The sequence below is a fragment of the Rhea americana genome, unplaced genomic scaffold (assembly GCF_003343005.1).
Source record: "Rhea americana isolate MKP2758 unplaced genomic scaffold, rheAme1 scaffold_151, whole genome shotgun sequence".
Lineage (NCBI taxonomy): Eukaryota > Metazoa > Chordata > Aves > Rheiformes > Rheidae > Rhea > Rhea americana.
This window is the reverse complement of record NW_028185606.1, coordinates 111,897-123,871: the sequence shown is the minus strand read 5'-3', so window position 1 is coordinate 123,871 and position 11,975 is coordinate 111,897. Positions and strand designations below refer to the sequence as shown.

The window sequence follows — 11,975 nt, the reverse complement described above, 5'->3', positions numbered from 1 at the left end:
TTGTTGAACCTCAGGAGGTTCCTCTCTGCCCAGCTCTCCAGCCTGTCCAGGTCTCTCTGAATGGCAGCACAGCCCTCAGGTGTGTCAGCCCCTCCTCCCAGCTTGGGATCATCAGCAAACTTGCTGAGGAKGCACTCCATCCCCTCATCCAGGTCACTGATGAAAAAGTTGAACAGGATGGGACCCAGTACCARGCTCTGGGGACACCACTAGCCACASGCCTCCAGCTAGACTCCACGCCACTGATGATGACCCTCTGAGCTCTGCCTTTCAGCCAGTTCTCAACCCGCCTCACTGTSCACTYGTCTAACCCACACTTCCTGAGCTTCTCTAGGAGGAGGTTATGGGAGACARTGTCGAAAGCCTTGCTGAAGTCAAGGGACACAACGTCCACTGCTCTCCCCTCAYCTACCCAGCCAGTCATTCCATCAGAGAAGGCCATCAGATTGGTTAAGCAGGACTTCCCCTTGGTGAATCTATGCTGGCTACTCCCAAACACTTTCTTTTCCTCCATATATCTGGAGATGWCATCCAGRAGAAGCTGTTCCATCACCTTTCCAGGGATGGAGGTGAGGCTGACCGGCCTGTAGTTGCCTGGGTCCTCCTTCTTGCCCTTCTTSMAGASTGGAGTGACACCGGCTTTCTTCCAGTCCTCAGGCACCTCTCCAGTTCTCCAGGACCTCTCAACGATGATGGAGAGCGGCCTGGCAACAACATCCACCAGCTCCCTCAGTACCCGTGGGTGCATCCCATCCGGGCCCATGCATTTGTGGCTGTCTAGCCTGCCCAGAAGGTCTCTAATCCTTTCCTCCTCAACCAAAGCAAAGTCTTCGCTTCTCTGGACTTTCTCCCTCACGTCCAGGCTGCAGGATTCCTGGGGGCTGCCCTCAGCAGAGAAGACTGAAGCAAAGGCGGCATTCAGTAATTCTGCCTTCTCYGTATCCCTTGTCACCAGGGCCCYCRCCCCATCCAGTAGCGGRCCCRCATTTTCCCTAGTYCTCYTCYTGCTGCTGATGTATTTGAAGGAGCCCTTCCTGTTGTCCTTGACATCCCTTGCCAGACTCAACTCCAGCTGGGCCTTAACAGCATCTCTACATACTCTGGCTGCGTTCCTATCATTCTCCCAYGTAGCCTGTCCCCTCTTTCACATTCTGTGYACTTTCTTCTTCCRTCTGAATTTGGCCAAGAGCTCCTTGCTCACCCATGCAKGTCTCCTGCCCCTTTTGCTGCGCTTCTTACTCATAGGGATGCACTGCTCTTGAGCTTGGAGGAAGTGATGCTTGAATACTAGCCAGCTCTCATGGACCCCYCTTCATTCTAGGGCCTTAACCCCATGAGATTCCACCAGTTAGGTCTCTRAAGAGYCCCAAGTCTGCTCTCCTGAAGTCCAGGGTTGCAGTCCTGCTTGTTGCCTTACTTCTTTCCTGCAGGATCCTGAACTCCACCATCTCGTGGTCACTGCAGCCAAGGCTGCCCCCAGCCTTCACATCTCTAACCAGTCCCTGTCTGTTGATAAGGACAAGGTCCAGCAGGACACCCTTCCTCATAGGCTTCTCCACCGTTTGTGACAAGAAGTTATCGTCAATGCATTGCAGGAGCCTCCTGGACTGTTTGTGCCTTGCTTTGTAGTCCTTCCAGCAGATGTCAGGGTGATTGAAGTCCCCCATGAGAACCAGGGCCTGTGATCTTGAGGCTGCTTCCAGCTTTCTGTAGAAGGCATCATCAACCTTCTCTTCCTAGTCAGGTGGCCTGTAGTAGACACCCACAACAATGTCCCCTGTTTTAGCCTGCCCTTTGATCTTTACCCATAAGCTCTCAGCTGCCTCCTCCTCCTCCCCTCTTAGGCCTGCCTCCAATTGCTCCCTCACATAAAGAGCAACTCCACCACCTCGCCTTCCTGGCCTGTCTCTCCTAAAAAACACATAGCCATCCACRGCAGCATTCCAGTCATGTGGGCTATTCCACCATCTCTGTGACTGCAATGAGATCATGGCCCTGCAGTCGCACACAGATCTCCAGCTCCTCCTGTTTGTTCCCCATGCCRCGTGCATTGKTATACCTGCATTTTAAAGAGGTGGTCATGCCTGCAGGTTTCCCAGGAAGGGTGTACAGGGGTCCCCCATAGCCATGTCCGAAACACACATCCTCAGCTGCATGCACCCGTTGGAGGCCCCCCAGCCCAACTTGTGTTTTGTTGTCTACCCTGTCTCTATGACACTCCTCCTCCTACCTAGTTTAAAGCCCTCTTTACTAGGCTGGCAAACCTGTTTGCAAAGGCAAATGTGCCCTGCTTGGAAAGGTGAATCCCATCTCTCCCCACCAGTTGTTGATCTTCAAACCATGGTCATAGAATCCAAAACCCTGTTGCCAACACCAGTGGCGTAGCCAGTTGTTGATTTGGAAAATCTTCCTACTCCTAACATGCCTAAGTTATGTATGTAAGGATAGGAGAGAAAAGGGAAACTTGAAATCTTGCCAGGAGAGAAGCAGGTAAGATACTCTGAAAGAAAAATAGGSAGTAAAGTAGCATCTGTGAGTGAGGGAGAATGAACACATATGAGGTGCTTCCTCTTAGGCCAGTGRCGGTCACTAGTAACCGTGATGAGGTTATTTGCATTAGAAGGAAAAATGAGGAGAGGATCACTGGAAAGACAGACTGATGGGAATGGGTCAAGGCAATATAAATAAATGCTGTACTTGAAGACCTTAGGAAATTAAGGGAGGCAAGTCATAGCAAAAATCTTGCATGGTCAAGGCAATATAAATAAACGCTGTACTTGAAGACCTTAGGAAATTAAGGGAGGCAAGTCATAGCAAAAATCTTGCCGTGAAGCATGCCAACCATGGCTGAATGTGAGCAGTAAGGAAGCTAACTCTGACCTTGTTTTCTGTAGGCAAACGATGACTAATCTTGTATGAAGACTACAGTTTGCTTTGTATGTTAATACAGGATATTAATGTAGGAGTTACTCTATTAATAAGATACGTTTGTCTAACTCTTTCGTCTTTGAATAGACTTAACTGTTGTACTGGCCTTTTCTTTAAGCACAGATATGAACAAAAGAGCAGGTATAAGTACCTCACAAGTCAAATGGTGTACAATGATGGAGCTTTCCTTGAAGATATGATTTAGTTTCTCATGTTGTTGCACAGGTGGGAGTATGACGAAAGTTATTGTGATGCTGTGAAGAAGACTTCACCCTATGATTCAGGTCCTCGTCTCCTTGATATCATTGACACTGCCATCTTTGATTATTTGATTGGGAATGCTGACCGGCATCACTATGAGAGTTTCCAGGATGATGAAGGAGCCAGTATGCTCATCCTCCTAGATAATGCCAAGAGGTGAGGATCACGGGAATCCTGGTGGCAAGRCAGTGGCAAGCACAAAGGCACACATTTATYTGCTATGTGTTTCTTTTTTTTTTCTTTTTCTTTCTTTCTTTTTTTTTTTTAAGTATTTTTTCAGTAATATCTTTTGGGTACTGAAAACCCAAAGCTTTTCTTCTTATTAGAAATTACTTACCAAATATTGGGGTCTTTCAAAGCCTGTGGCACTTACTCTGTCTTCTAGATACGTAATTAGGACTGCACTGGGCAAGTCTTAATCAAACTACAAAGACTTCTAAATCAGCACAAAGTGATTTGAATTTTAAGAGAAACTTTCAAATGTTTGTTTGTGTCTTCTCTCCTTCCTCCTCCCCAGGTCCCTCCCTATTGTGTTTTCAAGTGGTGGAAGATTATAAACTTAAGATTTATTACCTACTAGCATGTATTAGGGAGTGCTGCAGTAGAAGCAGATCATTTCAAAATGTGTCTCTGAATAACCTGTTGTTCCCTGCCTTATGAATCTGTCTACTGCAGCAATAAAAGTCTAAGAACTTAAAATGGAGATAGATTTGTCATTGAGAGCAAAATAGGATGATGCCCAGTGTGTGTTAGGTACTAACTGCCTAACTCACCAGCCAATGAATTCTGAGAATAACTGGGACTGATGAGAAAAAGCCGTACTTTCGTGCAATAACCTGATCAGAAGTACCACTTTATGTAGCATCACACCTTTAACAAAGTCCCTTCAGTATTTTTAGCCCTATTATGAACGTGTTTAATTGTTGTTATAAGATATTAACCATCTTCACAACAAAAAGGAAACATGTTGTAACTGGGAGGAGCTGATGAGAAGTCCTGTTTGAGGCCAGTCTTTGTTGTGTATGTSTAAAATGTGAGTTGCTCTGTCTTTGCTATCCATTCTAGCGTATTGGCTGGCATGTTTGAAATTAAAAATCCCATTGGACATAACTTGTTTAATTCTTCTTAAAAGCAAAAATAACCCATCTTGCTTTTTAATGACTTAGGCTAGAGACTCTCAAGCTTTTTCCTGATGAGTATCACCATCTGCAGTGGCAGTGAGTTTCACCGTTGTGAGTGGATCAGCTTATGATTGTTAGCATTGGTGGTTCCTGTGCCTCACTCTGCTCTGCAGTGGCTTTGCATTTCCCATGTAGGATGTATACGCTGCAGTTRAGACTTCTGAGCTAGACAGATCCTTGAAAGGCTTACAGTTATCACTCTTTCCTCACTGATCTTTATTTCCRGTTCTACTTTTTCTATAGTGGATTCTGCCTCTCTCTTTCTCCCATCCATTGTTCTCATTTGGCTGAATTGGAAGTGACTGAGTATTTTGTCTTTGGGCATCAGGCTTTTCAGTAATGCGCCTTCAGTTATGCCAGCAGATGTGTTCCACAATGAGTGTRCTTAATTATTGCTGCTTTCAGATTGCTGTAGGTGAATTTGGCAAATACTATCTTTCTATAATGCTCTGCCAATAGTCTAGGAGGAAGTTAGTGTATCTGTCACTGGAAGTAAATATGATAGTTGAAGGTCATGTCAGACCTTTTATTACTGTATGTGYTCATAACATTATGAAACTATTTCCTCTGGGGCTTTGCAGGCTTAGAAGTAAATYGTTTTCCTGACAACTTGAATAAAGTTCTTCCAGCTTCTTTGAGATAAGTGCTGTGTGTTGGGAGAGAACAACTATTAACAACAGAATTATTTGAGCAGAATAATGCCTGACTTGTAGTATAAATTATCCTTATTGAGGAGAAAGTTCTTTGTTGGAAACGATGTTATGAGGAGAGAGAAATAATGAAAAAAAATTTCAGCATGTGTTAGGTGAAGCTTAAAAGTACTATGAAATCCTGTTGAAAGGTGCCCCTTTGAAAGTGTTGTCGTGAAATGCAATCAYCTTGTTGAAAGGTGATCACCTGTATGTTTGAATCGTTGGTCTAAGCTTGGCCATCTGAAATGGCAATTTCATTCATTCCCTGTCTAGCTGTGTCAAATATTCATTGCTCCCYCTCTTTATGTCCAGAATGCAAATGAGCTCAATTTCTAAACTCCTCTGAAGTTTGTTTCCAGAGTGCCTTGGCCAGATAAAGACCTAGGTACACTGATAATGCTTCTGTTTATCTGGTATGTTAGCTGATGCTCTTGACAGTTATATCTGTGATTGGTCATGGCCTACTTATATTTTAACTTAAATTATTTGAGCTGTTGGAGCATGAAATTGTCTAGTATTGATTTTTGAATTCTTTACAAATCTGTTGATGATGTGAAAGACATTAAGTGTTCAACTGGTCCATTTGTTTTTAATTTTGTTTTTCAGCTTTGGAAACCCTGCCCTGGATGAAAGAAGCATCCTTGCTCCTCTCTATCAGTGCTGCATGTGAGTAGAGTACAGAGATACTTTTTACTTTTCTTGTGCAAKTACTCTCCTTAGATAGGTGTTTACTTGGGAGTTTCTTGAGCCTGTCCTTGAGGGGTTGTGTCCCTGAATTGCTCAAGGTTTGCAAAACCTATGCAGAAGGCCTGAGCAGTCACCCACTGCTTGCTCTGAGCAAAGCTCTGTGCATCCTACAGTATGCCAGACCTACATTCTTCTGCRATTCTCTTGGTGTGTGTAACACAGAGTGAAATTATGTGATATGAGTAACAGTTGGAGACATGTGGAGAACAGTTTAACTAAATGGTTTTCAAATTCCTTCGTTTTCCTACATTAATTTTAAATGCGTTTTTAATTTTCTGTTTTATGAGGATCTTTTGGCATTTCTGTCTCYTTTTTTCAGAGTCTCCTAAACACAGCCCCAAAAGAGAAATTTATCAGTGTAACAGAATTTGCAGTTCCCTCCTTTTCAGATATCCCTTTTTTCTAATACCAGGCAAATGTTATAAAAGAAGTCACATGCTAAAATCTATCATAACAAATATATGGTTAAAACAATTATGGTACATGCCATCAAGGGCTAAGAATAGAGTTTAAACTGGTGGTGCTAAAACATGGTAATTTTGAGGACAATCCCAAGAAACTTCACAGACCAAACAGTTTATATAGAATAACATGAAAGGTGCAATGGCAAATGGAATATAAAGATCACTGATGCATCTGTTTCTACTTTCAGTGGAAGTTCTGTCATGAGACTTTTTGTCCTTGGTGATTAACTCTTGGTCAGTGATGCTCTTCCTGAAGTAATAAGAGTTTTCTTTTGAATTAGCAGTTAGGCTGGTTTACTTTCTTCCCTTTTCGAACTTTGGGAGGCTCAGGACTGAAGAATTTCCTTGCTAGCAGTTGAAAGTTTTCATATAACAACTCTCATAAGAATTGCGACATGTTGGATTCTTACTTCTTCACCTTCAGTTTTTAAATCTCATTTTGGTATTGTGTATGCTGGCAGTTATAACTGGACCTTTTCATCCCCAAACCAATTGTGGTTAGACTTACTATTTTCTGTTTAGATGCAACCATGATGTAACAGGCTCCCTCAAGAGGCTGGCTTTTGGTATTGCTTATGAGACTTCAGATGGACAGTGCAGATGATGTGCATTTCTTTCTTTTGCAGCATCCGGGTTTCTACCTGGAACAGACTCAATTACCTGAAGAATGGAGTGCTAAAGTCTGCCTTAAAAACTGCTATGTCGCATGACCCCATCTCACCAGTGCTTTCCGATGCTCATCTGGATGCCCTAGATCAGCGACTCCTCAGCGTTCTGGCTACAGTGAAGCAGTGCACAGACCAGTTTGGGCCAGATGTTGTGCTGGTGGAAGACAGGATGACACTGTCTCATTTGTAATTGTAGTGGAACACAGATGAAACTCCTTTAAAAAAAACAGAAACAAAAAACAAAAACCCAAATCATAGAAAAACAGCACAATCAGTTCTAAAAGGCTGTGGCCAGGATGAACTGAAATGAACAGGAAAACTTCCAAGCCAGAGAAACAAAGGTGATACTGGCTTTTACCTTGGGCTGACAGCCATGAGAGGAAGTGGGAAGTCTTGAGCCTTGGACGGCTCAGTACCCATAATGGCATTGTGGCCATTGTGGTGTGTCCATTGCCGGCAGTGGACATTGCACTGGAAAAAAATGGCTCTTGGTGTTGGTGGAAATGTGTAGAATACAGACACTAATTTGTGGACTGATTCTAGAGGGGGCAAATGGAGATGAACAGTGCAATCCTTTCCCCTTCTCTTCCCCACATACACTCTTAGGAGTTTTTGTCTGATTCAGGGTTGTATATAATCAGCTATGAGCTGGTTAGGCATTTTACTGCTTCTCTAAAGAAAGAGGAAGTGGTGAATAAAATTAATTATTAGACTGAACAATTGCACCCCCTCCAGGGGTGGGATGTTCTTGTGAATGCCATTAGGTGTGAGAGAGGGGACCTCTGCTACTCAGTTGTCCTCTCCTTAAAAGTCTGGGACAGGGGTTTGCCTTGTACGTGATAATGCTTCAGTATTATCACTGAAGTCTTATCAAAGATTTATCCACAGGGTTGGAGATTGAGGGGAGGACAGGGTGGTTAAAAAGCACTTAATCATTAAGCGGTTAACCTAAGTTTCCAGGAGAAATTTCCATGTGTTCTATCACTGTTTTCTGTTGATAAGGAATCTAGCAAGGTCTGAGTGTAGGAAATCCCCTCCTTGCAGTCCTGTGTCCATATTAACCAAATTTTTCTTATATTGTAGCTGAAAAGCAGGACAGAATCTGTCCTTGGAAGCAGGTTCCATTTAGCCAGGTTATGCTGCTTACTGTAGGCCCTGTTTAATGGGGGGGGGAGGGAAGAGGGTGGTATTTGAATTCATAGCACTGGCAAAAGAGTTGTATTGCTGAACTTCTCCAGTAATCAAGAGCTGTGGGCAAGGCCCTGAAGTGTATAGAGAACCCTGAGCCATGCTCTTTCCTCATCCTCTTGTATGGAGGGAGCTTCTTGCTGCTTGTGGTCATTATCACAGCTCGATGCTGCTGTTTTGTGGAACGCCGGCAGTTTTTTAGTCCCATCTTCTACTTGACCTGGCTTGTGGCTGAGCTCTGAAACTGTGAGCAACTCCTGTAGGTTTTCTTCCTCCCCCAGCTGCTTCCTGTCACCTTCACTGTGATGTTCTGACTGAGGTGATCATGCTGGATCACTCCTAATGGTTTTGTCATAAGATGGGGAGGGTCTGTGCAAGTTTGCTTTTCAGTGTGGACTTGCAGCTCTCATTTTGTGCTACAAACTCATTTTGTGTCCTGTCATCCCTCAGCAGTGCTTCAGTCTATAGATGAACTTGCAGCCGTAAAACCTGTCACATTTGTGATAGGTTTAAATTTGTCTCCAGAAGGGAAGAAGCTTTGTTGTTATGTTTCTGAATATAACTACTTTGCTTTGATTTTCAGTTCAGCCAGTTTGGTCCTTGGGAGTGAGGAAAGAGATCACTTCCTGAAGCTTCCTTTATGTATTTATTGGACTGCTGCCGTACCCGATCAGAGGTGTTAGTGAAAGAGATTATTTTAAAAATGCGTTTTTGTTTTGTTTAAGACTTTGTCATTGTCTAAGCAGAGTATCTTGAAAGTAGAATGCAACTGTTGACCTGAAAATTAATCCTATGTTCTTCTAGATCTCTTCTGGACATGCCACATCACGACTTGCCAAACAGTGAGGATTGGGTCTGGAGTATTTATAGGTATTACTAGTCAACTGAAATGCACAGTCAGCTCTTCAGACTCTGGTGTTAAACTGGTGCCTATTTATTGCCATACCTGATAATATGCCTACTTTAGAAGCTGTGATCCTTTGGCAAATTTAACCTACTATAGTGGTTGTACCTTGTGGGTTCCCTTAGAGCAGAACTGTTTTGAGTGCACTTAGCTAATAGTGAGCGTGGGCAAGAACAACTGCGGGATTACCCTTGGCTCTTGCTGGCCGAGCTAGGATGTCATTTGGCTTGCAGTCAGATTTCAGTGAACATCTCTGAGAAGTATGGTGGGTAACAGATGCTTAATGAATGGTTTTATTTTAACGCAAGACAGTTTCATACTCGGGTGTTTTGGCATAAACTGTTTCCCAAGAAACTGAAGATCGTTCACACAAAGAGGGAGCGTGTGAGGCACATGGTGGTAGTTGTAGCATTTTAAAAGCATGTTCTTCTTTTTGAACATAATTATTAACATGTAATATTTTGGGGAAAATCTACCAGAATTTGAAGTTTTGATTTCTGTTTGATCACTTGCTGATCATTTACGCTTGATTTGATGATGAATTCCAAAAAAAATCTTGCTCTCTTTGTGCAATGAAGTTAGTATTCAGACSCTGTGCTTTGTTTGCTCCCTGGGCTTTAAACTGCAGCTCTTGGAGTCAGCTGGGATTTGGGGGTAAGTTTTCCCACAGTATGAGCATCAAAGMCTAAGGCACTGCATTGGTTTAGTTGTAAGCAAAGGGTGTGAAGAACAGGAAGCTTGAGGAGAAGGAAGCAGGAAAAGGTTGCTTTTTTGTTTCTTTTCTTGACCTGGTGACTCTTTATTGTACACGCACTGGAGCTTGGTGTTCTGCAACAGGAAAGAATCAATTCCTCTTTCATCCAAGATTAGGAAGATCAAATTTTGGCCTTGTGGTCCCCTCTGACATTTTGGCAGTGATCGTTCTTTTGCTTGTATACAGAACTCTGAGAAATTTTAAACTCAACTATAACTATTGCAAGGGAAATAAAAAGCAGCATCCATGTGTGAACGGGGTCCGCTTGAATCTTTGGAAAAAAATAGCATTGTTTATTTGGGAGGCAGGTGCTATGCTCAACGAGTTTTTCGTGACCCCTTCTAATTCTTGTTCCAGAAGCTGTGCACACTGTGATTGGCTGGCTTCAGATGCTAGAAAATGGTTGTGTCGTGGATATTAGTAATACCGGAGTGCTTGAAGCAAAGAAGTCAAGAACTAATTAAAAAGCAAACATCCTCAGCTGTATGCTATTTGTCTCCTCCTTCCTAAATCAGCAGTCAGGCAGGAGGAAACACTGAAATCTGCTTCTCTTCCAGCAACTAATGAACTGGCGTGTGTCTTGCCAAACAAACTTCAATTGAAAAATAATAATTTATTAAGAAGGTAACTTATTTGCTGCGTCAGCTGGAGCAAAATGTTTGAAACAGACACCCCGCTTGGAGCTGTCAGGGGATTGCCTCTGGGAGCTGCTGCACAAATGGAGGTTACTAATAAGAAAACAGAAGCAATCACGACTCTCTGCGTGTATCCCCCAGGGTCAGATTCTGCATAAAGCAACATTGTGTGAATAAAGATTTTAATAAAGCAATGTTGATGGATTGTTTAAGTGTTTCTCTCTMTATATATCTCTCTCTCTTATTTGAACATGTGATAAGCTAAATGTTTAAAGTGTTTTGCTACTGGTATTTCGTTATTCCTTCACTAGCAGTGTCAATAGTGTTTATGCCAATAATTCATTTCCAAGAATGGGGTCAGCTGTGGAGGTTGGTTGCAGTGCTGTGTTGGTAAGGAAACATGTTTAAGAGGAGTGTCCCAAAGCGATACAAAAGAACCACACACCTAGGTTTAAATGATCTCCAGAGAGTGCATATTTTTTCTTTAGAAAGTTCATCCCAGGGCCTTGCAGCTGCAAAGCATCTAGGTGAATTTCTTAGTGGTACTTAAATAAGTTGGCTGTTACACAGAGTGAGGGATGGATATTGCACTAGCAAGGGATGTATATGCCGCTGCCAAGTGTTTGTGGTTGTTTTTTCTAAGGTTTTATTGAAGCCCCTTCTGAGGCGGGGGATAAGCAAGCAGACATCAAAGATCTATTCCCAGAGAGCACAGGGTTRTCATCCAGCCATGCAGAGCTTGTTTTCTCAATAGCTCGCTGCAGTGAGGTTTTTAGGAGGGTGATGCTCCCAGTTTTAGAGGTCAGGCATCTGGAAGCAAATGAAGCGATTGAGAGCTGTCTGGCCTGTCAGATAGATGTTGGTAAATGACCAAAGGCATCTGTTTTCTTTAAGCTGCAGTTTCCATGTTGAAATCTTGGTCTTGAACATTGCTGAGTTTTGTAAGAACTTGTTTACTTTTTTTTTTTTTTTTGCGTGTTAGATTGTGCAGTGACAATTTTTCATATCTTCCATCTCTATTTTTCATGCGTCAGTTTGCTCAGTGGAGGGGACAGGATTCCTGCTTCTGTATAAGCAGTTCAAGCAGCTTGTAGAAACTACAAATCCTAGAGTTTTTAAGTTCTAAAAGGCTAAAATAGCTAGTTTTGAAAGCTGTTTTTACAAACACTTTGTCATATTACTGCTATGTAATTTTGACATGTTTGGCCTTAGTAACAGGATGGGAGTTCTTACAACTAGAAGATTTTTCAAGTATTGATTATAAAATTGTCACAATTTTACACAAAAATGAATAGAAACAACTTTGAGCCAGTGGAAAACAAGTGGGTTTGAAAATCAGCATTTTCCCCAAATGTCTTTTGGATTCTTTCCTTACAATTTTTATCAACTCTAAAAATCAGAGATGAAAACCAGTTCTTAGCTCACGTATCTCACCTGCGGGACTAGTGGTCCGTTATTTCTTCTTTACAGAGTCTCTTGTTTTTTGGGAGACGGAGGAGATAAGGAAGGGGAGGGGCTCCCAAATGTCATTTATTTCAGATTTTCCTTTAATT

At 42.6% G+C, this 11,975-nt stretch overlaps 1 protein-coding gene across 1 annotated transcript in view; it reads left to right on the top strand.

Moving 5' to 3' along the window:
• The window catches only part of FAM20B (FAM20B glycosaminoglycan xylosylkinase), a 30,006-nt gene extending 19,380 nt beyond the window's left edge, over positions 1-10,626 (top strand). The window contains exons 6-8 of the mRNA XM_085299611.1: positions 3,154-3,345; positions 5,669-5,728; positions 6,900-10,626. Coding sequence (XP_085155737.1) covers positions 3,154-3,345; positions 5,669-5,728; positions 6,900-7,131 — 484 coding nt within the window. The 3' untranslated portion in view covers positions 7,132-10,626. The remainder of the gene's footprint in view (positions 1-3,153; positions 3,346-5,668; positions 5,729-6,899) is intronic.
• The last annotated feature ends 1,349 nt before the right edge of the window (positions 10,627-11,975 follow it).